The sequence below is a fragment of the Ascochyta rabiei genome, chromosome 17, assembly GCF_004011695.2.
Source record: "Ascochyta rabiei chromosome 17, complete sequence".
Taxonomy (NCBI): domain Eukaryota; kingdom Fungi; phylum Ascomycota; class Dothideomycetes; order Pleosporales; family Didymellaceae; genus Ascochyta; species Ascochyta rabiei.
In genome coordinates, this window is record NC_082421.1 from 570,845 (window position 1) to 595,061 (window position 24,217).

Consider the following 24,217-nt stretch of genomic DNA (forward strand, 5'->3'; position numbering starts at 1 on the left):
AAGGCGAGGGTGTGCAGAGGCTCAAATGGCAGCGCACCTCACAGGCTCCATGCAGCAGAACGGCAGAAACAGGCAGCTCAAGCTCCCCACTCGCCGACCGTGCAAGACGTGCATGGCGGCGACGATGCAGTGCCGACCACGCGCCCACCAACAGGGACTAGCGGCGCCAAGGCAGGGCCCGAGGAGCCCAAGTCCAACGACATGCATATCGATGTCGAGAGCTCCCAAGACGAGATACCCACAGCCATTCCGCCCGCCATGGCCGACCAACAGCTGACCTACCATCCTCGAGATGCTCTCGCGAACACGGGCAGCGCGATGCTGCAATCCACCGCCATTGGTGCCGTCATCGCTGGTGTGCAGAACACCCTGCGCAAGCAGAACGTTGGTGCCATGGGTGTCATTACCAAGTCGGGAGGCATAATTGCTCTCTTTGGTGCGCAAACACACAGATGGCAGTTATTGGAGCGTTGTGGAGCTAATTGAGTGGTAGCCGCTGCTGGAGGCGCATACCAATTCACACTCGACGCGACCGCCAACCTGCAACAAAAGGACGACTGCTGGAACGAGGCATATGCCGGTTTTGCCGCTGGCGCCACTGTTGGCATCTACAGTGCGTGCAAATGAGCTCGTGTCGTCGACCACGTTAACAGTGATTAGAACGCAGCCTGCCATTCATGCTCGGTGCTGGTACCGCCTTCAGCGTCGCCATGACAGCTTTCAGATACACCGCTGGTCTGCGCGGAACTGCGTCTGGCGAGCTGGACGACGAGGAGATTGAGCGAAGGGAGGCCGTGAAGAAGATGCGTCGACGTCCGTTGTCAGAGACACTCGAGCAATTGGGCGAGGGCCGTGGTAAGCATGCCACTCCCCGGCTCCTGCCCGCTTTGACTGACGTTGCTAGGTATCTACGGCCCCGGATACGAAGAGAGGAGGCGACAGAGGCTGATGGACAAGTACGGAATCGATGTAAAGGCTGCGCAGGCCTAGATGCAACACGCAATTTCCTTGGAGTTCACAACAGAAGCAGACATCGAATCCCGAAAACCGAGCACTTCCGTCACCTGTACATACTACTTGTTCCCTTGAGCTTGGAAATGTCAAACGTTTATCACTTTCATATATCAGGCTACTTACAACCGCTATTGTCGCGGTCGAAGGCTTGTCCCCTCCCACTAATCTGGCATTCGCTGGACAGATCGAGTTTGTAGGACAGCCTGGGTAGGCCTGTCCAGTGGCTCGTTTAGCCTTTGAGACCAGATTAACGGGACAAGTTCTTAGCATATCTTTGATGCACTGATTATGAGAAGTTTCCTTGCAAGATTTTCTAGCTGAGTAAGTGCAGGTGGCTGATCACAAATGTGCACAACAAACAGTTATCGGCCGCTCAACAATCAGCCTGAATAGACTTCACGTGTACACTTCATCTGTGTACCATTCGATGATGTAACGGAAGCACGCCGAGCGATCTACGGCAATTGGCCATGCTAAAGAACATGCACGTGCACCCGTATGTCAGGAACGCGTCCCTTCCCGGTGACGCACTGCGGGGTAAGCCACCACGAGTGAGCCGTCGTCCACCTTTTACACCGACTATCGATCGGCTACTTACAAAACGGTGCGCGAGGCGTGATCTGTTTCACTGCCCTCTTGCCTGAAGCGGATCGTCTTGAGACGATTGTCATGGCGCACTGCATAATGATGTACTCGATCCTGCCTCTCAGCTTCGACGCGCTGGTCGCGAGGTACCCCACCAGCGTGGTCGACGTCCAATATAACTCGCCCGACCACGCGCTTTGCAATCTTAGATAACACAGGAACCGCTGAAGTTGTATTAACATCCACACCAACGCCAATTCGATCTACTGTTTGTAGCCTTCATTTGAATCCACCACAATGCAGGCACCTGCGCAGACACAAACCGAGGTCGGTTCGAAAGACCGTTTCTTCAGCTACTTTCGACATGAAGTTACAGGTTGGCAATGCCACCCAATGCAAAGTACTATCCTGACACAACACTAGCCCTCCAGGAGCAGATGGAGCGTCTGAACAGTATAGCGACTGGTGCAGGAGAACGCAACGACGCCGTAGAGCATTGCCTAGCAGGCATAGACCGACTCTCGCACGAAGTCAAGGACGCCTCAGCCTACATTCCGGCATACGATCAGCGAACGTACAGCGAGGTACTGTATCTCAAATCGTCTCACGATACCTAGAAGCTGACGTGCTCAGGCAATCAAGGCGCTTGCCGAAAAGCTTCAAAACATTCGCCAAACCTTCAACCCGCCCAAGAAGTTCGCCTTCAAGACCCGCAAGAACGCCTCTGCCATCCCCATATCCGATGCCGCCGAGCTTGCGGCCTCACAGCGTATCCGTGCCCCAATCATCACCTCAAACACGTCGAACACGAACTCTTCATTCGCGCCGGCTCCACTCGATCGACTGTCCCCTGGTGAACGGAAAGAGCAAGAAGTAGCCCTAAGCCTGCAAAACAGGACCGCTGTCGTGAGCGACGGCATCGATGACACAAACGGCGGCATCAGACGGCCCTCGTTTTCCTCCACAACAAGCATCAACATAAGCAACCACAGCAGCATCCACATCATCCCACCCACCTCAGCCTCCAGCGCTACCAGCTCCGGCACGCTTTCCAACCTCAACGACTGTACCATCGATCTCAGCGCTCCGACATCCGCGTCGCCCTTCTCGGCTCTCTATCTCAAGAACATCGAGAAGTCAGTCGTGGTGTGCGGCACGGTGGCGGGCGCAACACACATCACTGATGTTCGGGACACAAAGATCTTCGCCGGGACACGGCAGTTCCGCATGCACGGCGCGAGGAATGTGGATGTGTACTTGCACTGCGCGTCGAGACCGATTATCGAGGACTGCGAGGGCGTGCGGTTTGCGCCGTTGCCGGAGGCATATGTGAGTTTGTGGTTTTGACATGCACAAGGGAAGAGAGATGCTAATACGTGTAGATTACGGATGAGATGAGACTGGTGAAGAACCAGTGGGATCAGATCGATGACTTCAAGTGGTTGAAGGCGGAGCAGAGCCCGAACTGGAGTATACTGCCTGAGGAAGAGCGTATGGTGCCTGCATAGGAGTCGTGGCCTGGAGGAAGCAACGATTGCAGTGTATCGACTACGAAGAAGGCATTTGCATAAAGCATAGCACGGGCCCAATTAACAGATCTCAGCCACTCAACTGTATCCACAGCCGACCTACCTTCCGTCCCGTCAAGCTTCTCTCCATCCACGTTTCGCCTCCCAGTCTCCCTTCACCAACCCAAACACATGCAAATCACTCGCGACTCCATTCTTCTCCACACCTCCCCTCAGCACGCCTTCTTCCAGATACCCACACTTCTCAAAGCACCGCATACTGCCCACATTACCAGCAAACACAGTTCCAAACAACCTGGTCCACCGCTTGCCTCCCGTTGCCAGCTTGGCCTCTTCAGCAGTGAAGCACCACTCGGTCAAGCCGGCCAGCACCTCTGTCGTCAACCCCTGACCCCAGAACGCCTCGCCGATCCAGAACCCGGCTTCGGCTGCGTGATCCTGCACGTCGGCGCCGGGCTTCATACCTACGCCGCCAATGGCCGCGTTGGGGGCTGAGGCGAGACAGATGCCCCAGTTGTGGATGGGCGCAGACTGGTTCATGGCTATCCACTCGTTCGCCGTGTCTAGCGTGTAGGGCGAGGGGAAGGCAAGGGACATATATTTCGTGACCTTGGGGTTGTTGGCGTGCTGCGACATGGACGGTGCATCCTGGGGGTGGAGCGGTCTGACGATTAGCCGTGGAGTAGTGAAGATGGGCTGTGGGATTGGCGAGGCGGCCGTTACTGGTGTGGGGAGTGCTAGGTCAGTTTGCGCTGCGAGATGCGCTTGCATGGCGGCTGGCTGGGCGGGTGTTGGTTGCGCCATGCTGTCTGGCGGGTTGTTGCTGCGGTTGAGGTAGCCAGGATGTTTGTCTGAGGATACAAAACCAAGCGGAAACATTGTATAGATAGTTGGAGTCATTCGTTCATGCACCTCGGTGTCGTGTACTTACTAGTCATGTGTCGATTCAACAGCAGCCTGGGAGTCAGCACGATGGATGCGCGCTTTAGAATCACCTTCCACATCTGCTTGGCGCGATGACTGACTCGGCTGTGGTTGGATGTTGGAGATGTGGGGGCATACATTGCGGCTAGGTAGTTCTGCTGCGTGATATCTAAGAGGTGCAATGCGGTGGGGTGTCCAGGGTTTTAGCGCGACGCGTCGACCACGCGCATCGCGTGCACAGCATCACATCTCACATTGCTATCAACAATGTCTTCCACTTCTACCAAGTACACGTGCTGTATTTTCATGGTCGCGACGCAGCTAACAACGTGTTAGAAAGATTGTGAGAACGTATTCGCGACAATCGAAACGACCGCTTTACGATGAAGAGCCGCCTACTAAGCGCAGACGCGTCGAAGATGAAAGAGTCGAATCTACGACCTTGTCGAAGTCTATACCAAGATCGCCCGTAAAGCCCTCGCCACCTACACGAATAAGTTCTACGCCTCTCAGCTCCAGTCCACAACGCTCGCTCCCCACTTTCTCGGACACGCCGACCCGATCATCCCCTCCATCGTCGCCAGCGCTGAGAAGCTCCCCTCCACCGGACCTGAAGCGGCGACCTGTTTTCTCGTTGTTCAAGCGCAAGCTCAAACACAGCGTTTCTGCGCCAGAGGTCCTTTCGGAACAGAGTGACAATGCGCAGACTCGGCCAAACCCACCACCAGGAAAGAAGAAGCGCATGGTGCAGATGCAGCTGGACCTGGTAGGACAACACCGTAAAGCCTGCAAAACGTGTGGCATGGAATACATACCGTCGAACGCCGAAGACGTGGCCTTGCACCGGAAGTTCCATGCAATGAACTTTGGAGGCGTCGATTGTACAAAGGTCATGGTTGCGCGCCTGCGACAGAAGCAGATATGGAGCGGGGGAGAGGCAAGTTTCATAGCTGTTGTTGGGCGTCGAGATGCTCTTGCGCTGCGCAACAAGGCTAGTGATGTGCTGAAGGTTGTCAATGCCGAGCTTGCGGCGGTGCCTATTGCAGACGAGGAGCTCTGGAGTCAGACTTTGCTGTCTCCAAGCGCAGAATCATCGACTGCAGACGCCCCAGCACCCGAGAAGTGCGACAGGTTCAAGGCGTACCTCTACATCCAGGGTCAAAAGTGCGTAGCAGCATGTCTGGCGGAGAGGATACAGGAAGCGTATACCGTATTGGCGCAAGACAAGGTGTCACAACAACCTACACAGACTGCTGTTGAACTTCAGAGCTCGTCCATCTCTATCAGCACATCAGCAGAGACGGCGCTTCTTGGTATTTCGAGGATATGGGTCTCGGCCCAGTTCCGGAAGCAGGGGCTCGCGCGGCGGCTGCTCGACTGTACGCGGAATGATTTCATGTACGGACTGAAGATTGAAAAGCGTCTCACTGCTTTCAGTCAGCCAACGGAGAGCGGCGGGAGGCTCGGGCGGAAGTACTTTGGTTGTGAAGCTGGATGGCATGTGTACATGGATTGAGCCTGGAGGAACGAGTCGGAGCAGAGACGAGCCGTGAGCCGAATTGTACATAGACGACTGTGACGCAGTGTTTGACATGCAAATGGAAAAGCAGTCATCAGCCGCAGGATGAATCTGAGCACAAGCCTGGCCAGCCAGAGCTTGTGTTTGCCGCAAACAATACGACTCGCCAGGCACAGTGTGATGTTGAGGTGCACAAGCCAAGATGGGGGAGATGATGTGGTGGGGTGGTCTTCGCTGTCCCCTCCAGATGCGCGTCTCGCACATCGGCCAACGATCATCTTGACCGCCCGAGCATCAGCATCAGCAGCTGCAGCGCCGTCGACGTTCAACGTTCAACGTTCAGCACTGCACACGCCGCTCCTCACGAGCGCCTCTCTGTCCTCCCTGTACATAGAGCAATGCATTGTCCCTAACTAGCAGCATGTCTTCTGGGAACCCCTTCCGCGCCTCCCTCGCCCTCCACCAAGCTCCCCCCTCCCCTGTGCCTCGGACTTCCTTCATCACTCCCGAGACAGGCAGGCCTGGGGCAGGCGCCCAAGAGGACGATGACGATGGTATGCCGTCGCTTTGCGTTTCACCTGTCCTGGCAGTAGAAGAGTAATGGTTACACAGTGCTTGCCCACGCCGTCTCGCCGCCGCCCAAGACAAAGAAACATGTTCGCATAGAATCCACCGCCATAGCCATCCCACTGCAACCGGACATCCCAAGCCCAGATGACTCTCCGCGCACGTCTTTTGCTCCACAGCAAACCTCAGGCCAGTATGCAGGCCAGTATGCAGGCCCGTCTCCCCCAGCGCCCTCTGCCAGCTACTCGAACAGCTCCCCTGGCGCATACACGCGAGAGCCTGGTAGAAGCCATGCAATGGCTGCACCGGACCACCTGGCAAGCGCGAATGGCGCCTCGGGGGTGAATTTTCCAGCCCTCTCTCCGTCAATAGTCCCGGCGAACCCGTTTGCGAAGACGCTCGCCTCGATCGAGCCTCAGCAGAGAGCAGGTGGGGAGGACCGGACGTTGGCGGAAGGAGCGACCCCGGGCAACAACAGAGCTTCCCTCGACGTGGAGAGCTTCAAAAACATGCTCCTGACAGGCAAGCCGTACCCTCAACAGACCAGCCAGACCAGCCAGACCAGCCAGACCAGACAGACCAGACAGACCAGACAGACCAGCCAGACCAGCCAGACCAGCCAGACCAGCCAGAGCTCGCAGCGTCCTGCTGCACCGAGCCCCGCAGGTGCAGCTATAGTCGAGAGTGGTAGTAGCACAGACGCATCATCCATATCCCGCCAGTCCCTACTTGAAGCTGCGCACGAGGCGCCGCCCGAGCCTCCGAGGACCTCACACGACATGGCACGCTCGGATGACGACGAGGCGCCCGGTCTTACGCCAGAGAGGACCAGGTCTAAGAGGAAGCCACCGCCTGCGCCGGCACACCGCCATGGCAAGCTCGTGTCGCCACGACTACCGCAGACCGTATCCTTTGACAGCTTTGCGGTCTCAGAAACTGCCCCTCCGCCAGTCACCAGGTCTCGAAATACGTCGGACGCGAACAAGCCGCTCCCGCCGACTCCCGTACTGTCATCACCCCTGCATATTGATACCCCAGAGAAAAGTCGAGACAACACATCACCACCAACGGAAAGGCTCGACGAGTCGTTGAGTCGGTCGAGCTCTCTACAGAAGAAGAGAGCCCCTCCTCCGGTTCCTCTGGCGCGCCGACAGAGCCAGCTACGACATTCGTCCGCGGACCATAGATCGCGGAGCAGCTCTTCTCTAACGCTGTCGTCACAGCAGTCCCTCGAAGTCCCTGGTCCTGCGGTGGTTCCCACACCTGGCGAGATTGCAAGCAATGCTACCATGACAGCCAGCCTGAAATCACCGCCGCCTCCACCTCCATCTAGGCATGGGGCACGACTGTCAGATATCGGCGCGTCAAGCGCAAACTCATCCTCGACGGAACCACTCCAACGTTCGACCTCTGTGCGGACCACAAGCTCGTCACACGGCCCATCTTCGCGCAGGAGCACCCTAGACGGCGAGCCACCGTTGGCTGAAGCCGGCATGAACCGCACATCGTCAACGGCGTCGAAACGCAACAGTGTCCGCCTCGCATCGAGCGACAGCACAGGCAGCGTAATGCCTCCCCCACCGCCCCCGCCGCGGCGTCGCCCAGGATCCGGGCGGTCCAGTCTCGATCAGCAGCGTCCCTTGATCCCCTCCTCGTCCCCCACGGAGAGCCGGCGAACAAGTACGGAGCACCGGCACACGAGCACCGATCTGCGGCGCACGAGCTTGGACATGAACCGACGAAGCAGTGGCGCGAGCGAGCACTCGCTGCGGCACGAATACGCGCCGGCCGAAGACAAGGCCGGGAACGAGTACGCGCTGTACTCGCCGCGGGAAGAAGCCGAGGACGGTCTTGCAGCAGGGGGGTCAGCCACGGCAGCGGCGCGGGGTGGTGCAGGCGAGGGCAGGAAGGACTCGAACAATATTCTAGACGACATGGAGAAGTTCCAGCGTGAGATTGACGAGCTGCGCAATCGGTACAAGCAAGCGGGATAGCGTTGCGTTGGAGTGGCGTAGGGCATGTTTGAGTGGTATATCTCACGCTTGACTGGAACATGTATGTTTGCATGCTATATCTCACGTTTGAGTAGGACATCTCACACTTGAATAGTAGGTATATGTTCAAGTGGTATATTTCACATTCGAATAGTACATCTCACACTTGAATAGTAGGTATATGTTCAAGTGGATATCTCACACTCGAATAGTACATGTATGGTTGAATAGCACATCTCACACTTGAATAGTACGAATATGTTCAAGTGGTATATCTCACGCTTGACGAGTACGTCCATGTCTGAGTAGTACACAAGTACGTTTGACCGACGTATTCTGTGCTCGACTGGTACACTGTATGGTGGTTGACCGGTGTATTTGTACAAAAGTGAAAAAAGATCACGCCGCATTTTCGTCTGGAACAAGCAAGACTTGGGGGGTAGAGGGTAGGCATCACGAAAGATTGGATTCAAGACGAGTGTTGTTATGCGCCTGGACGAGTTGTGTAGGCTTGTAGCTGCATGAGCAGAATCTCCACTGGCACGTTGTGCTTCGCGCGCTTCATCACCACACACGTCCGGCCTGCGTACTTGCTCTTGGGTCCCTCGATCAGCTCCTTCGCCTTGTCGGGCCCCAGCAGATCCGTCAGACTGTAGACGGCGACTTTGCGGCGGCGCCAGATGGCTGTCTTGAAGTCGAGCTCGGGGAACTGCAGGCGCGGCTGCATGTGGGGCACCAGCGGCTGCGCGTACCAGCCCGGGGGGTGGTGGGTGACGTCGGGCGCGGCGTGGGGGTCGAAGCGGGCGCCGAAGTTCTGGCCAAAGTACGTCGCCCACTTCTCCAGCTCGGCGGTGATGGCTTCGAGGCGGGCCTGGCAGTCGTCGGCGCGCGTGCGTAGACTGCCGAAGACGAGCACCGTGCTGACGTCGTCGACGGGCGCCGTGTGGTTGGCGTGCGGACTCGTGACGGGGACCAGGCGGCCGCGAAACGAAAAGTGCCAGCTCAGGCGGTCGACGAGGCGGTTGCGCAGCAGGTCGAGCAGCAGGGCGGGCATGTCCTCGCGCCAGACGGTCTTGGCAAAGTCGCCGGGGCGGAACTTGTCGATGATGCGCGGGTACAGGGCCTTCTCCCAGCCCTTCCTGCGCCCCAGCTGGGCGGCGACGAGGTGGCGGGTCAGAAAGCGCAGCGGGGCGCCGAGCTGCTTCTTGACCGTGGTCAGCGAGACGGGGAGCAGCCAGGGATCGCCCGTGGTGGGGTGGGGGCGCATGTGCAGGGCGGTGAGCAGCGCTTCGGGGACGAAGGCCTGGGTTGCGCGGCATTCGCGGACGGGCGAAGCGAGTGCGTGGGCTGCGTCGAGTGTGAGCTGGGGTGGTGGTAGACGTGGAGGGGGAGGAGGAGAAGAAGAAGAAGAAAAGAAAAAGAAAGAGAAAGAGAAGGAGAAAGAGAGAGAGGCGTACCGAATGCATTCTCCCACAGTCTGCGCTGGAAGGGAGTAAAGTCTGCGGGCCTGGGCTTCTCTTTCTTCTGCTCGTGGCGCGACCGCTCCTCAAGGACTACGGGGTCGAGCAGCGGTGGAAGGGGCAGCTCTTTCCTCCCGTCCCGTCTGGTGCGGAAGGTGCGGTGCCCGTGTTGCTGTGTCGGCCCCAGCTCGTCGCCCTTCAGCGGCGGTGTCGGTGTCGCATGGCTCTGGCGCCGGACCGTCGAGAGCGCTCTAGCTTGGCTCGAACATGATCCCAGGCGTCGGGTCCATTGGCCTGGCATCAGGAGAGCGAGGCCGATGCGCGAGTGTCGTAGACCGTGTCTGATGGCTCCGACCGTGTGGACGCGACCTCGGGAGCTACCGCTAGTCACTTGGCGTCGAGCTATTGAGCTCCACCCCGTCACCGTCCATGCCAGCTTCCCCAGACACACACACGCTCTCGTCATGGCGACCTTGCTACGGAGGACAACACGGCCGAGCGCATCCACGGGGATAGGTAGGAATGGCACACGACCCATGTCCAGCCAGTTCGGCTTCCCAACACACTATGCCCCACAGCAACAACAGCAACAACAGCAACAGCAACAGCAACGGCAACAGCAACGGCAACAATATGCGCCGCGCGCAGCTGCACTTCCCATACCCTATGTGACCGAGACAGTGGTAGGTGAACCCCCACGGCACGTAGACCCTCGAGCTGACTGTGCAGGGTGGAGGGTGGAAAACCTCGGACATCTTCTCGCGCCTGCTCCAAGAGCGCATCATCTGCCTCAACGGCGAAGTCGAAGAATCAATGTCCGCCATGATCGTCGCACAGCTCCTCTTCCTCGAAGCAGACAACCCGGAGAAGCCCATCTCGCTCTACATCAACTCCCCCGGCGGCAGCGTCAGCGCCGGTCTCGCCATCTACGACACAATGAACTACATCCGCAGTCCCGTCAGCACAATCTGCATGGGCCAGGCTGCGTCCATGGGCTCGCTCCTGCTGTGCGGAGGGAAAGCTGGGCAGCGCTACATTCTGCCGCATGCACGAGTCATGATCCATCAGCCGAGCGGAGGGTATTCTGGAAAGGCGAGCGATATTGCTGATCACGCAAAAGAGATTCTGAGGGTGAGGGAACGGCTGAACAAGATCTACCAGAGCCACTTGACCAAGAAGAGGAGTCTGGAAGAGATCGAGAAATTCATGGTCGGGGACTACTTCATGGATGCCCAAGAGGCCGTCGACTTTGGCATTGTCGACAAGATACTCGAGAGGAGAGAAGATGCGGGCAAAGAATAGGCGATATGCGCATTGTGGCGCCTACCAGGTAGAAAAGAGCGAGGGGTACTGGCATGTGCGTACAGTATCGACCTAAGCAATCTACGAGAGCATGACCAAACAAGATTCGGTTCCGCTGTGAAAGCATCTGTGGTGGCACTTTCTCCTCTGCACTGGCCTTGCTAGCTCTCATTCACCGTGAGGGTTACGCCGCAGTTGGCCCCGCAGGATCCTGGCTAGCGCGCGGTGCCGCTTAACCCAAAGGTACCTGCCTGCAGCCGGGCTGCCGCTGGTAGCAAACACCTCGCGACTGCGCCTTCCTTTGCTCGCGATTTCTTCGCGACACTGACCTCGTTGCAAGCTTGGGTAATGCTAGAGCAACGGTCGCAACACGTCCGTTATGGATATATTCATACAAGATGTATGTACTGCTCCCTCGCTTGCACAGCTTTGACGCCTCTCGCCCACCGAGAGACGAGAAAGCCGGCCCAATAAGTATGGTGCTGACTACCTACCTCCCAACCAGGTGCCTGGCGATGTCAACCACGTCCAGTTGCGCATGTTTCTCAAGGATAAGCTGGCCCAGTTTGACATATTCGCATACGATGTCATTAAGAAGCCCGGTCTTCAATGGGCGCTCTTGACCGTGGCCAGGGAAGAGAATGGTGAAAGGTTCATCAGACATCCCCAAACCCAAGCGATGCTGGTGCTGAAGGGCCGGCGCCTCCAGTGCAGAAAGAGCAACAAGAAAGGCCAGCCAGAGGCTCTCAAGGTCATGTCCCTCTTGAACAAAGAAGAGGACATGATGAAGAAGCCACTCAAGCCATCGCTGCCTACGTCCCAGCTCTCCCAGCCTCATTTCAAGTTCCTCAGCATGACGACGGGAGTTTGGAACTACGACCATCTCGGCAAACTGGTCTTTGAACAAAAGTATCTGGACCTTCGCCGTGGTACCATTATTTTCGGCAGGACTGCGCTCGTTATCTACTTGGAAAGCCGAGCCAACGCAAACACGGAGGCTGATTCTAATTGCAGAATCGACATTCCGTACGGCGTTTTAGAGCACACCATCCCTTCCATTGAAGCAGGAGGGCACGGCGCGCTGACCTTGACGCTCAAGTCTCCTCCGAAACTCTATCGAATCGAGGCAAGCGACAGCCTGCATCTATACACTGGTGCAGAACCGAGTGTGGCCTCTCTGATGCCAAAATTGTACGCCATGTCTTTGCGTGGCCCAGTGGCCCAGCGAGCTCCCTCATTACATCGACTTTGCGCATTGCAGCATCGATACGACAAGAGCGCTGCGCTATGCATGGTGTACAAACTACACTTCTCCAACCTTCAGACCATGCGCTACGCTTGGAACTTTATCAGGGACTTTGCGGTTCCAGACATGGATCTCTGGCGGACTAAGATATCCCAGAAGAAGACGCAGAGTGTTGAGAAGGACTACCAGGCATTGGAGGCGACTCTCGCTGATGTTACATACGCGCACATCAACTTCGCCGTCGCCTACCAATTGATGGCACTCGTGCTCGAGGGTACGGTGTCGCCTGCCAACATGCTAGAGCTAGTGCCGGGGGTATGTGATCTTGCTCAACGCTACGGCTCAAGCAAAACAGCCGTTGGTGTCAGCAAACTGGCGCAGCAGATTCCCACACCAACACCTCATATCAACGGAAACAATTACAGTACCAAAGCGATCATCGACATGATCGAAGCCAACATCAGCGAAGCACAATCGGAGGCCGGCAACTTCTCGGATCCCTCAAAGCATAAGAAGTATCAGTACCTCGCCTTGACCCACAAGGCTACTGTCACGCCTACTGGTCTCGTTCTCCGAGGTCCTGAGTGGGGGGTACCAAATCGAGTTCTCCGCAAGTACGCAAATCACACTGAATGCTTCATGAGAGTGTTCTTTGCTGATGAGGATGGCCTGTCCGTCTTCCACGACCCGCGCTCATCCCAAGAAGACGTCTATGAACGATTCCGCAATGTCCTCCGAAATGGCATTACGATTGCTGGACGCACTTTCGAGTTCCTTGGTTTCTCGCACGCATCACTTCGCTACCATGCAGCGTGGTTCATGGCGCCATTTGAAGAAGATGGCGTACTGATCTGCGCCAGGGATGTCATCCAAGCCCTAGGTGACTTCACCAACATCCATTGCAGTGCCAAATGTGCGGCGCGTATTGGACAAGCCTTCAGCGATACTATCCACGCTGTACATGTCCCAGACGACGCGTACGTGATCGAGACCAAAGACGATGTTGTCAGGAATGGCCGCACGTTCTCAGACGGTTGCGGTACGATATCTGAACGTCTTCTGCAGAGAGTATGGCTCTCGTTGCCATCTGACCGCAGGAGCAAACGACCAACAGTCCTCCAAATTCGTTACCGCGGCGCAAAAGGTGTGGTCTCGCTTGACAATGCTCTGCTTGGGGAACAGCTTCACATCCGTAAGAGTATGACAAAGTACGTTGCTCGTGAAGGCTGGAGAGACCTCGAGCTTTGCGGTGCGGCATACAGGCCTCTAAACATGTACTTGAACCATCAGTTCATCAAGATTCTCGAAGACCTCAGCGTCCCTCTACAAAACTTCTTCTCGGTTCAGGATGATGCACTCAAAGCGCTAGAGATGATTGTGCAACATCCACTCAACGCAGCCTCTTTCTTAGGTACGTACCTCTTCTTGTCAAAGGCATTTCTTGAAGCTAATGCGACGTACAGAACAGGCCCACACCGGTATATTTGCAAAGGTTCCCAGGCTGTTCCAGCTGATGCACTACATTGGGCTCTCATTCCAAACAGACAGGTTCCTGACAGATGTTGTTGAGATTGCGGCCATGTCGAGCCTGCGAGATCTCAAGTATCGTGCCCGCATTCCGATTGAGAAAGGCTGTCTTCTTTATGGTATCATGGATGAGACCAATACATTGCGAGAAGGTGAGGTGTATGTTGCGACACAGTTTCCAGATGGGCATGGCGAGTGGAAACATGGTGTCCTCACAGGTGACCGTGTTGTTGTGACTCGAGCGCCCGCACTTCATCCTGGTGACGTACAGCTTGCCAAGGCTGTGGATGTGGAACGTGGGAGCCCCCTGAAAGCATTGCGCAACTGCATTGTCTTCTCGCAGAGAGGTGAGCGAGATCTGCCCTCAATGCTCAGCGGGGGTGACTTGGATGGTGATCTCTTCCACATCATCTACGACGAAAGGCTCGTACCTAATTACACAGTTCCTCCAGCAGACTATGAGCCGACACAAGCTCGGGACCTTGGCCGACCCGTTGAAGTCAATGACATCGTCGACTTTTTCATCGAGTTCATGAAGATGGATCGTCTTGGGGTCATCTCGAACAAACATAAAATTCGAGCAGATCGAAAGCCTGACGGAACTATGAACCCTGAATGCACCATGCTTGCAAAGCTTGCGTCTGACGCTGTTGACTTCAGCAAATCCGGCAACCCTGTAAGTGGTGGTCTATGTCTGTCTCATTCGTTGAATTTACTGACCAAAGCATTTCTTCAGGCCGACATGTCACAGGTGAGTACTTCCTCGAGCATGCTCACAAAGTTCGTCTTAATGCATTGTGACGCTATAATCACGCAGTGAACTAGGTGTCTACAGTATACTGATTGAAGTGGCAGATACCCCTTGGTGCAGATAGCGTCAGACCAGACTTCATGGCCCCTGGCCGCAATCTTGTGGTCAACGACCTTGGTGCTGCAGAGCTAGACAAGCTTGAAGACGACGATGTGGATGAACCTGACAGTCTCAGTGTGCTCGATCCCGAAAAGGCCAAGTGCGTAAATGTACCCCTACACTGGACGATGTGCTGATCTGTGCTACAGAATCAGATACTACAGGAGTCAAAAGGCTCTCGGACAGTTGTACCGCAGGATCGATGAGAAGCAGTTCTTCACACAGATGCGAGACAACTTCCAGGCGGCCCAGAACACTCAGCAACGTGAAACCCTACTTCAGAAGCTCGAGCGATACGTCGATCGTGAAGCAATGGCCATCCAGTGGACACATCACCGCATCTTCGCCGAGCAACTGCGAGAAGAGTACGTTTCAACCAAATCACTCTAGCAAGTCCTTGTCTCTAACACAGCACAGATACGAAGACAACATGGTCGACATCATGTACTCGATGCGCCCACACCGCGGCCAGCCTCTAACCGAGCTCGAAGTCTTCTCCGGCAATATCCTCGGCAAGAAGGAACGCGCGTCGACGCGCTACATCCGCGAAGCCAACAAGGAAGTCCAGGAGCGCTTCGACCGCGACGTCAGCGACATTGCGAGACGCGTCGCTCGTGGCGATGGAGACTGGGAGGGCCCTGACGACGTCGAAGCCTTGCCGCGCGCCATTGCCTGCTTCAAAGTCGCGCTGGAGACGGACGGCTGGGAGAACCAGATTGTGCTGAAGAGCTGGAAGTACGTGGCTGCTGCGGTCTGCTTGGAGCAGCTGAATGTGTACATGTTGGGCCGTCTGAGGCCGTTGTAAGGAGCTGTTTGGTACGGCACGTAGCGAACCGCCTTTGAGATGCGTGTAGCCGTTGGGTGCTGTTCTACCGACTATGAGCGATCGCGTCCACGTCGAAGATGCTTTGAGAAGGATAGCAGTGTTCTAGTCAAACAACACGCCTCGCTTGCGAAGAGCAAGAATTCACTAGTCCAACCCCACGACCTCCTATGCTACTCCACATCCTCTTCATCCACCTCCTTGCCCTCCGCTTGCCTATCCGGCCGTGCCTCTTGCTTCCTATACAGAGCAGCCAGCTCACCGGCCTCCGTCGCCTCATCAATTCCCTTGTCGTCGCGCACACGCAAGAACCTCGGAAACCTGGTACTCAGCCCGCGCTCCTCACTCACCAGCCCAATAGCCGCCGTGTACGTAGGACTGAGCGTCAGATCCGCAAACGCCACCTCCCAGACCTCGGTAGGCTCGAACCAGACAGCCGGCCAACCCGCGCCGCCGTTGTAGTCGACGTAGTGCGGCTTCCCTTGCAGCGTCGTTGTGCTGTCCGGGTCGTCCGGGTCGTATTTCGCACGGTTCGCTTTGTAGAAGGCGTCGGTGAAGCCGGACATGCACTTTGTCACGGCTTCGAGCGAGCCCGTCTCGGCGTTGCGGATCGCGAGTAGAATTGGGGACCACCAGGCGGCTTTGCGCCCGGAGCCATGGAAGGCGCCGATGGGGATGAGGTCGAGCGTTTCTGAGGTCGAGGAGTAGTCCTTTTTCACCTTGAGCCATGAGTCGAGACGCTTGTCCGGTTCGTAGGTCGCGAGGAGCGCTTTTCTGCGGCCGGGCTTTTTGGGCTCGTCGGCTTCCGGATCCGGGATGGGTGCTGATTTGCTCTTGCTTTTGGGTTTGGCGGGCTTCTTTTTCTTCGGCGTTGGGGGAAGGGAGGGTGTGCCGTCTTCGTTTAGCTCGTCGAGGAGATCGGGGTCGGGAAGGTTGTCGAGCACTTTGACCATGATGCCTTCGCACTTTAGTTCCAAGGCACTCTTGAAGAAGTCGGATACAACTTCAGTATCGGCAGATGTGGCGTCTAGGCTCTTGACCCAGGTGAAGTTGTGGGGTATCTCGACGAAAAGACTGCGTAGCATGTCTCTCCGCTCTCGAAATGGGCGGTTGAGAAGCTCCTCTCCGTTGAGGTACATCAGATCGAAGGCGAAAAGGCAGACGTCGATGGTGACGGATCCGATGATGACATCCTTTCGAGCTCGGTTGGCAAGTGTTTGGAACGTCTTCAGTTCGCCTGATTCGCGGTCTACCGCCACAACTTCGCCCTCGAGGATGAAGCTGGACACACCCTCGCCTCTGATCTTGGGAACCAGCGCGACTAGGTCCGGATACTTATCTGTCATAACTTCCAGGTGTCTTGAGAAGATCGTGACCTTTCCCTTCTCATCACAGTGTACCTGTGCTCTCTGGCCGTCGTACTTGTACTCGCAGCTGAAGTCTCGACCTTGTAGCTTGGTGAGCATTTCGCCCAGATCACGTGTAATACTGCCCAACATAGGCCTCAACGGTATGTGTAATGCCAAACCGCATCGCAGCAACAGCTCGTCACCTACGCCTATCTCTAACAACGCCGGTATTATATCGTTGTAGTTCGGTCTCCGGGCGAAGCATGCTTTAACGATCTCTTCGTTCCTACTGTATATCTCAACGAGATCTTCCTTTTTCAGTTTGGCAAGATCTTTCGGATTGCGAGTCTCGAATTCGGCATTTGACGGCTTCGATAAGAGGAACGCGCGCGATAGCGCAATCAGCATGGTGGTCTTGACTGCACCTATTCTCAGATGCTGCACCAACGTTCTGACGATGTATCGACTCTCTTCTGCACCCCGTGCATCTTGTATCAGTCTCTCGACAATCCTTTGCTTGACTTCTACGCTGCCATTTCCCTTGCTGTTGGCAATCTTGACCAGAGAACCGAACACACTCTTGATTGTCAGAGGCTTCGGTTTCCGCAAAGTAAACGACTGGCGCTTCTTTGCTTCAAATGCCACATCTCCTGCGTCACCGTACTTGTTGTTGAGTGTTCTCAGACCTGCATTGTCCAATCCACAGACCTTCTTCAGAGCCTTTGAGATTGCTGAACCGCCGAGGCCAAGTTCGAGGTCAATGTATGGAGGCGATATCGAGTTGGTTGCTAGCCAAACGGCAGGTAACAGACTTTTGGGATCGCTTTCGATGATGGTTCGTAAAAGGTTGACGAGAGTGTCTACTATTTTAATACGACTCGTGGTGCTGTTGATTAGGATGAAACATCGTGTCAACAGCGCATATGTTGCTCGGCCACCGTCTGCTGTCCAATGCTTTTGGAGGTCTGGTATGTATTTCGATGGGTCGAACTCGAGTGGGCTCTGATCGAAGGGTATGTTGGCGGTAATGGTGTCCTCCTCGGTCGCGGTCGACTGTAGCGAGAGAGTGTGTGTTTTCTGTCTCGATGCTGCAGACTCAACAATTGGTATCGAAACTTCAGTAGAACCCGCTTCTTCTGCCTTCTTCGCATCACCGCCCTTCACCCCAGTCGTTGCTGATGGGCTGGGGTCTCTGTAGAGTTCATCGGACCTAGACTGCTTGTCCTCTTTCGGGGGTTGCTCTTGAGCTTCTTTGTTCCACTCTTCTTGTAGTTTTCTGGCGTACTCTTCATCCGTAAGATTGGAAGGGTCTATGACTTGGGGCGGATTGGCTTCAGTTGTGTTCTGTGTCGCATCTGTCGTGGCAGCCGTGGCTTTTGCGGTTTGTTTGGCGAAGAAGAAGTCCAACTTGCGCACTGGTTTGCTCGAGCCATCATTCTTCTTGCGGCGCTTTGATGGGCTATCCATCATAGGAATTTCGGTAGAATCGCTGCAGATGCTAGGAAGTCACTGCTCTCGGTTCGTTCGCGTCATGACGTAGCGCAGCGCAGCGCAGCGCACTGACCAAGTCGCGTACGCGCTGTCACGCGCCTTCCAATTTAATCTCCGTTCACGGTCCTCGACTGCACAAAGATGCCAACGCTTATCAAATCGAATCCTGTTCTTTTGCGATCATTGCTGCAGTCTGGGCCTTCCATTTCACGAGACTCGACATGTTGAGAGAGCTTCTATCAGCTTATTTCCATTCTTGACGAAACTGCGTGGTGTGCAATTAAGTCTTCACTGACTCCAAATGCCAGTCAAGAAGATGTTGAAGATCGGACAGCCTTCACCCTTGTGTATCATCCTGCTGACCTAGGACGATAGTCCCAGGTTCCTTTGACCCTCCATCGTTGTACCGAGCGTTTGCATCAGTCATCGTACATAAGCCTGCCCTCAGACTCGCGCGACACGCAACTGCGGTCCCAGTAATCACCTCTATCGTTGTCGCATCTCGAACGCTTGTGCGGTCGCCTCTCAGCTCGCGGACCCATGGGCGCTGCTGCCAGACCACCGCGGACCAGAGTCGAGGTATCGTCTTGGTCCTGGGTTGGGTCGTTGATCGCACGCTTCCAGTCGTAGAGTCCGAACTCGCCACCATGAGGAGTGCCGCCTTGCTGGCCAAACAGTTGATCACCGACGTTGTACTTGCCTGTGATGCACTATTAGTACCCGAGTATGTTGGAATAGTGAAATCCTGGCTTACTCAACAGAAGACCACTGTCCGTGTGCAGACCATGTACGATGGCGCGTGCAGCAGCAATCGGGCACGTAGCCACTTCCTTGCGAAGGATCTTGGTGGCGTCATTGAAGCTGCAGACAAGGAGCGCGGCAAACCTGGCGTCCGGCTCACTACACACAATGACGACGTCTTGTCTTTCGTCAGTGCATGTTTACTTGGAGCTGCGAGGTACCTCGAACCGTAGTACTTGAACTTCTCAGAGCCGTAGAGCATCTTCGCATTACCCAACGCCATCATACGGAGCTCGTGGAGCTGTTCGAGCTGTTGAAGTCAGTAACGGCCATTCAGGCTGGGCAAGCGTTCATATACCTTGTTGAGGTTGTTCAGCCAGCCGTGTCCCGAAATACTCGTTGCGCCGTTGAAGTTGAGAAGACCATCGACGCCAATCGCCGCAGCTTGCACCATGAGTTCGTTCGCGTCGGACATGGTGTAGTGATGGCAGTACTCGTACGGGATTGGAGCGGGTGAAGGAGTGTCGTAGTACCTGTGCTATCGACTTGATCAACTGTCGACAGCCAGATAGTATACAAGGAGAGTTACGGTCCAAGGAGAAGAGACGCAAACTTACATGAAAGACAAGGGTCGCGCTAGTCGTCAGCGACGGACAGAATATCCAGGTAATACAAGTCGACGACGCTTTTACCTCTCGGTGCGATGCTGTAGTTCGACAAGACGTGAGCCAGTTCCGCGGATTTGGAGAACGCAATCGAGCCCTTACATTCCTCCGCGGTCGTCTACCGTCTTATTCCCCTCGCCATCCCGTCAACGGTTGTCTCCCCACGAAACCTGTCGACCCTCTTACCTGCTCGTGTCGGAAAAATTGCCAGACAGCAAAGCAGCGAACGTGGAGTCACCGCGACGCATTTACATATGTGTCTGCTTTTCACCCGACACCGCTTTCCAGCGCGCTATCAGCGGGCGAGGCAGCTAGAACCATATCAGCGTTGCGTTTCACGTGGATCGTTGCAGTTCGCGTCTGGTGGAAGTGGAAGGGGGTGTCTGCGAAGAGATGTGCTGGATGGAAGTCGAGGGGTCAATGGGTCGGATGGTGTGTCGAGGGAATGGAGGAGTGGTACTGAGGATGTTCTGTTCAGTCGAACTGTGCTGGAGCTGTGGGTGATGGCCAGGAAGAGAAGTTGGATACGTGATGAAGCGACGCTGGTCATGACGATATGGAAAGTGTTCTTTTGCGATATCCTATGCTCTTGAACCGCTTATCATTCTCCTCCGGAATCCTTCTCCGTACACGCTATCCTCACCATGCCACGCTCCCCACACACAACATCTCGCAAAGGAACAATCATGCAAACTCCCAAAACGCCGTGGCTGCTAAGCTAAGCAGTGGTATTTCCCGTCCGATTGATATCACCATTACCTCCATATCCATATGCACATAGCCGCGATTGTTGCGTAAAGATTCGTAGATGCCGTAAATTAAAAAGTGAAGAAAAGAAGGTCAAGGTTGGCCCTGGTCTCGCGGCGTGGCTAGCCGCGGTATTGGTTCGAGTTGACCTGACTGGCCATGATCATCATCCAGACGAGGAAGACGGAGCCGACGATCCAGAATGCAAAGACGGCTTGCCAGCATTGGCCTGGAGATTGTTAGCTTATGTTGCCAAGGTATGTATCTTCGTGCCAACTACCGGCTAACGTGGTGGTACGTACAGATGTTCCTCTGCTGCAGGAACGCAAGCGTATTCGCATTTGGTCCGCTTACGTTGTCGTTGAACACGTACGCGTTGCACTGGTTGTTGATGTTCGGGCCAGCAAACAGCTGAATCGCAGTTCCAATGATGCCGGCGATGAAGAGCACAAGCAGGATGAAGGAGAGCAAAATCATAATGCCCGGGAGCAGTTTGCGTTGCATGATGTACACGATTTCGATGATGATGAATATCACGGCGAGCGCGCCGACTGTCACCCCATAGGGCATAATCCTGAGATGTATGTTAGCATTGTCTATTCCACTAACTCCTCTGCATGCTGAGCAGTGGTAAACCTACCACGGCGTGCCCAACCCCATGCGATCCTGTATCTGCATAAACTGCGCATTGACGCCTAATATCGTGCCGGCTGTCGCCAGCATGACAATGGTCCAAACATTGAGTTGCAGGTCTGGCCAGTAGAACTTCTCGCGTACTACGACGGCAGAGCCAACGACAGTCTCTGAGTGGCCTACGCGCGCCATTGCGTCTGGTTTACGAGAGGGCTAGAGTCGAGGTTCCTGAGAGGCAGTCGCAGTGTTCACGGGCGAGATGCCGCGAGATGCGCCTGAGGAGCACTTGGCGCAGTCCCGTTTATCCGTGGGTGATCCGCCCTGGGGGTTGCCGCCCTGCTCTTCTGCAGACAAGACGTCGATGTTCAACAGCGCTTGTCGCAGCTTTCCGAGTCGAGGCGCGTCGCGGTGGTACAGCCGGCAGCGGGCGCAAGCGAGTGACGTCGCTTACGGGGCGATGCGTTGCGGGGCAGCAAATGCGGAGAGAGTGAGAGCTGTGTATCTTCAAAACTCAAGGGCTGTGAGGAGAGAAGGCGCGATGGAAAGCCGAGAAGAATTGCTTGAGGTGGGTTAGAGTTTGGGAGAAACGTGGGCGCGCAGGTTCTCTCATGTTCATGCAGGCTTGGTCTTTAGTGCCGCTGCCATTGGCGATGGCTGGAGGAGGCTGGCGACTCAAGGTTGGCCGCGGAACCCACATCGCCATCCAGGAACCATGTTTGCCGTGTCTGAGCACATGCCAATTTATTTCTCGTACTTGTGACGCCTTTGTGACTCTGTTCTATACGTGACAGATGTTCTGCTGCGTCTGCGCACGGGGCATGATGGCGGCAGGCTTGCGCGCCTGATGAGTTATTCTATAGCTTCTAGCTTCTAGGTAGCTTCTCACTTCCCACCTCTTACCAAGCTACGGACATAGAGTAGTGCCATGAAGCTGATTGTCTAAAATATTGGTATTATGCATTACAAGAGGTATGTCTGGCTGACCAAGGTTCGTACAGAGAAGTTACGCACGAGGAAAATGCTCGCCGCAGTGAAAAGTAACGTGCACCCATGTCTTCCCAGAACCCAACATCAATCATATCGTAACAACTCCAGCCTTCTACTTCCTCCTCGAGATGATCTTCGTGATAGCGTGTCTTATGATGACACCTGCTTTCTCCGTCTCCTTTTTTGTGAGCCCACTAGTGACGCACACTTTGAGGGCAGGTACAGGCTGCCACCCGGCATCCCTTGGGTTGACACCGAGACCAAGCGGAAAGGCCTTCAGTCGTGTGATAAGGACGCCGTTTGCAAGACACTTTGATTGTTAGCCTTTCCAGCAGTGAGTAGTGGGTGCATTGAAAGCATACCTCATCAACAACATCCCGCAGAATCTGGTTTTGATCCTCAACGCTGAAGTTCTTGGCCGCAACAACCTCGTCCTTCAGGACAAGCAGCATGATCGGGTTCTCCGCCGAGCTCGAACAACGGACCCAATCGCTCCTCGGATCCAGCTGTGCGCGCATCGCCTCGATCCTCTCCCTCAGACCTGTCAAGATCTCCGGCTGCTCTTGCAGAAGTGCAATGGTCTCGCTCGCGGTCGTCGAAAGCAGCGCTGGCAGCGCGGCAGAGTATGTGTATGAAGCCGAAGAGATGCGCTGATGGTCTACAACCTCTTCATTGCCTGCACAGAACCCTCCTGCTGCGCACAAGGGCCCTGACAACGAGCCAACAATCATGTCGACTTCAGTCGCATCCACGTTTTGGGCCTCCGTAACACCGCGCCCAGTTCTGCCTAGAACACCGTAGGACCAGCTTTCGTCGAGGATGAGGCGGAACTTGTACTTGAGCTTTAGCTCGATCAGCTTGGGCAAATCGACAACGTCGCCTGTGTTCTCGAACAGGCCCTCAGTGATGATGAAGCGCCTCGTGAGGGGCTTGCCAGCCTGCTCCTTGATGACTCTTTGTAACACCTTTTCCAGGTCCTCCATGTTGTTGTGTTCGTACCATCGCACCGTGCTTCTGGAAATCTGAATGCCTTTTCGTACGGGGAAGTTGACTGCATTGTCCGCAACAATGATATCGCCGCGCTTGCAGAAAGAGGGGATCACACTCGATATAGTGGAGAAGGATTGCGCGTAGATGATGCACGCCGGGACCCCCAGGTGCGCAGCAACGTCCTGCTCGGTTTTCATGTGTACATCCTGTGTGCCGTAGAACCCTGGAGGGCCGCAAGGGCCCACGCCGTAGGTGCGGAGGGTCTGGATGGCTTTCTCCTTGAGCGTCTCGTTTGCGACGAAGTTGTAGAAGTTGAAGGAGGCGAGGTTCGTAACGGTGCGGCCATTCGAGAGCTTCGACTTGGGCCCGGTAGGTCTGCGTCATCGTTAGCATTGCGACGCGCCAGTATGTCACAGTCGCCGGGCGCCATACCCCACAATCACAGGCCTCTTCTCGTTGTCGAGCTCCTCGAAAGGAGTCGGCGCAGCGACAAGCGGCTCGGGCGTCCAGTCCTCTACCAGTTCATCGATCTCCTATTCTCCCGTCAGCCCAGAGTTCCCCTTCTCTGCTTCTGTTTCACTCGCACAACGTACCGCGTCTGTAAGATGCACCTTCTTTTGTGTACTATACTTGGGCGCAAGCAAGTACCTCACCGCGAAAAGGAACAAGAACAGCTCCACTGCGCTTCTGACCGGGTCGTTCTGGTAACTTGACTTTATGTAGCGCACCGCAATGGAAGAGCCGGGTATCCTCTCCAGATAGGCATTAGCGTCGTTTAGAAACCGGACGGTCGCATTTTGTATTTCGTGTAGGTCCATGTTGGTACCTGTTGTGGCGGTGCTGGTTGTGAATAAATGGTGGACCTCCAAGTCTGGGGGTTGCGGCGACACGCGGAGGAGAGCAGCGGAACGTCAGCACCACGTCTACCGGTAATTTCCCTCACGTGTTTTTTGGGACGTTAATCTCGTCCGAGTTCATGAAACAGTACCACGACACCGAGCATTGGCAAAGACAAAACATGACAATCGTTGGCATCACACATTACTAGAAGCGGGTTGAAGTGGAAAACTTCGTGTGTTTCAAATGTAGTGCAATCTCTGTCTAACATATTCGCCGTTCCATGAACCAAAACGATCCCATCGTAGTATATGTGCAAAGCCCGCGTTTCAAGCGGAGTAGTTGATCAAAAAAAGAGAGAAGTTGAAGTGCTTGTA

At 55.3% G+C, this 24,217-nt stretch overlaps 12 protein-coding genes across 12 annotated transcripts, besides 3 other annotated features; 6 read left to right on the plus strand and 6 right to left on the minus strand.

Moving 5' to 3' along the window:
* Positions 1-25: 25 nt before the first annotated feature.
* EKO05_0009572 (uncharacterized protein) lies at positions 26-990 on the plus strand (the record flags this gene model as incomplete). Its single annotated transcript, XM_038942416.2, has 5 exons — positions 26-108; positions 162-436; positions 494-613; positions 661-855; positions 905-990. 5 exons carry the CDS (start codon positions 26-28, stop codon positions 988-990), a joined length of 759 nt encoding a protein of 252 aa, XP_038794963.2.
* A 906-nt stretch (positions 991-1,896) lies between these two features.
* Positions 1,897-3,107, plus strand: EKO05_0009573 (uncharacterized protein; the record flags this gene model as incomplete). Its single annotated transcript, XM_038942692.1, has 4 exons — positions 1,897-1,975; positions 2,023-2,183; positions 2,233-2,928; positions 2,982-3,107. The coding sequence occupies 4 exons, from the start codon at positions 1,897-1,899 to the stop codon at positions 3,105-3,107; spliced, it is 1,062 nt and encodes a 353-aa protein (XP_038794964.1).
* Positions 3,108-3,242: 135 nt separating this feature from the next.
* On the minus strand, positions 3,243-4,007 carry EKO05_0009574 (uncharacterized protein; the record flags this gene model as incomplete). Its single annotated transcript, XM_038942443.2, has 1 exon — positions 3,243-4,007. One exon carries the CDS (start codon positions 4,005-4,007, stop codon positions 3,243-3,245), a length of 765 nt encoding a protein of 254 aa, XP_038794965.2.
* A 312-nt stretch (positions 4,008-4,319) lies between these two features.
* On the plus strand, positions 4,320-5,568 carry EKO05_0009575 (uncharacterized protein; the record flags this gene model as incomplete). Its single annotated transcript, XM_038942590.1, has 2 exons — positions 4,320-4,339; positions 4,389-5,568. 2 exons carry the CDS (start codon positions 4,320-4,322, stop codon positions 5,566-5,568), a joined length of 1,200 nt encoding a protein of 399 aa, XP_038794966.1.
* A 424-nt stretch (positions 5,569-5,992) lies between these two features.
* Positions 5,993-8,132, plus strand: EKO05_0009576 (uncharacterized protein; the record flags this gene model as incomplete). Its single annotated transcript, XM_038942477.1, has 2 exons — positions 5,993-6,125; positions 6,184-8,132. The coding sequence occupies 2 exons, from the start codon at positions 5,993-5,995 to the stop codon at positions 8,130-8,132; spliced, it is 2,082 nt and encodes a 693-aa protein (XP_038794967.1).
* Positions 6,678-6,771: a tandem repeat.
* A 484-nt stretch (positions 8,133-8,616) lies between the features above and the next one.
* Positions 8,617-9,893, minus strand: EKO05_0009577 (uncharacterized protein; the record flags this gene model as incomplete). The annotated part of the gene is made up of 2 exons (XM_038942487.1): positions 8,617-9,479; positions 9,590-9,893. 2 exons carry the CDS (start codon positions 9,891-9,893, stop codon positions 8,617-8,619), a joined length of 1,167 nt encoding a protein of 388 aa, XP_038794968.1.
* Positions 9,489-9,530: a tandem repeat.
* Positions 9,894-10,056: 163 nt separating the features above from the next.
* Positions 10,057-10,894, plus strand: EKO05_0009578 (Endopeptidase Clp; the record flags this gene model as incomplete). Its single annotated transcript, XM_038942474.1, has 2 exons — positions 10,057-10,275; positions 10,322-10,894. 2 exons carry the CDS (start codon positions 10,057-10,059, stop codon positions 10,892-10,894), a joined length of 792 nt encoding a protein of 263 aa, XP_038794969.1.
* Positions 10,167-10,223: a tandem repeat.
* Positions 10,895-11,273: 379 nt separating the features above from the next.
* Positions 11,274-15,382, plus strand: EKO05_0009579 (RNA-directed RNA polymerase; the record flags this gene model as incomplete). The annotated part of the gene is made up of 7 exons (XM_038942521.1): positions 11,274-11,294; positions 11,400-13,551; positions 13,604-14,343; positions 14,404-14,418; positions 14,523-14,677; positions 14,727-14,942; positions 14,995-15,382. The coding sequence occupies 7 exons, from the start codon at positions 11,274-11,276 to the stop codon at positions 15,380-15,382; spliced, it is 3,687 nt and encodes a 1,228-aa protein (XP_038794970.1).
* A 191-nt stretch (positions 15,383-15,573) lies between these two features.
* On the minus strand, positions 15,574-18,219 carry EKO05_0009580 (uncharacterized protein; the record flags this gene model as incomplete). Its single annotated transcript, XM_038946896.1, has 1 exon — positions 15,574-18,219. One exon carries the CDS (start codon positions 18,217-18,219, stop codon positions 15,574-15,576), a length of 2,646 nt encoding a protein of 881 aa, XP_038794971.1.
* Positions 18,220-18,659: 440 nt separating this feature from the next.
* EKO05_0009581 (uncharacterized protein) lies at positions 18,660-19,456 on the minus strand (the record flags this gene model as incomplete). The annotated part of the gene is made up of 4 exons (XM_059637567.1): positions 18,660-18,940; positions 18,995-19,159; positions 19,210-19,291; positions 19,340-19,456. 4 exons carry the CDS (start codon positions 19,454-19,456, stop codon positions 18,660-18,662), a joined length of 645 nt encoding a protein of 214 aa, XP_059493550.1.
* A 1,059-nt stretch (positions 19,457-20,515) lies between these two features.
* On the minus strand, positions 20,516-21,218 carry EKO05_0009582 (uncharacterized protein; the record flags this gene model as incomplete). Its single annotated transcript, XM_038942566.1, has 3 exons — positions 20,516-20,622; positions 20,696-20,967; positions 21,034-21,218. The coding sequence occupies 3 exons, from the start codon at positions 21,216-21,218 to the stop codon at positions 20,516-20,518; spliced, it is 564 nt and encodes a 187-aa protein (XP_038794973.1).
* Positions 21,219-22,125: 907 nt separating this feature from the next.
* Positions 22,126-23,821, minus strand: EKO05_0009583 (Serine C-palmitoyltransferase; the record flags this gene model as incomplete). Its single annotated transcript, XM_038942532.1, has 4 exons — positions 22,126-22,323; positions 22,376-23,378; positions 23,436-23,536; positions 23,597-23,821. 4 exons carry the CDS (start codon positions 23,819-23,821, stop codon positions 22,126-22,128), a joined length of 1,527 nt encoding a protein of 508 aa, XP_038794974.1.
* Positions 23,822-24,217: the final 396 nt, after the last annotated feature.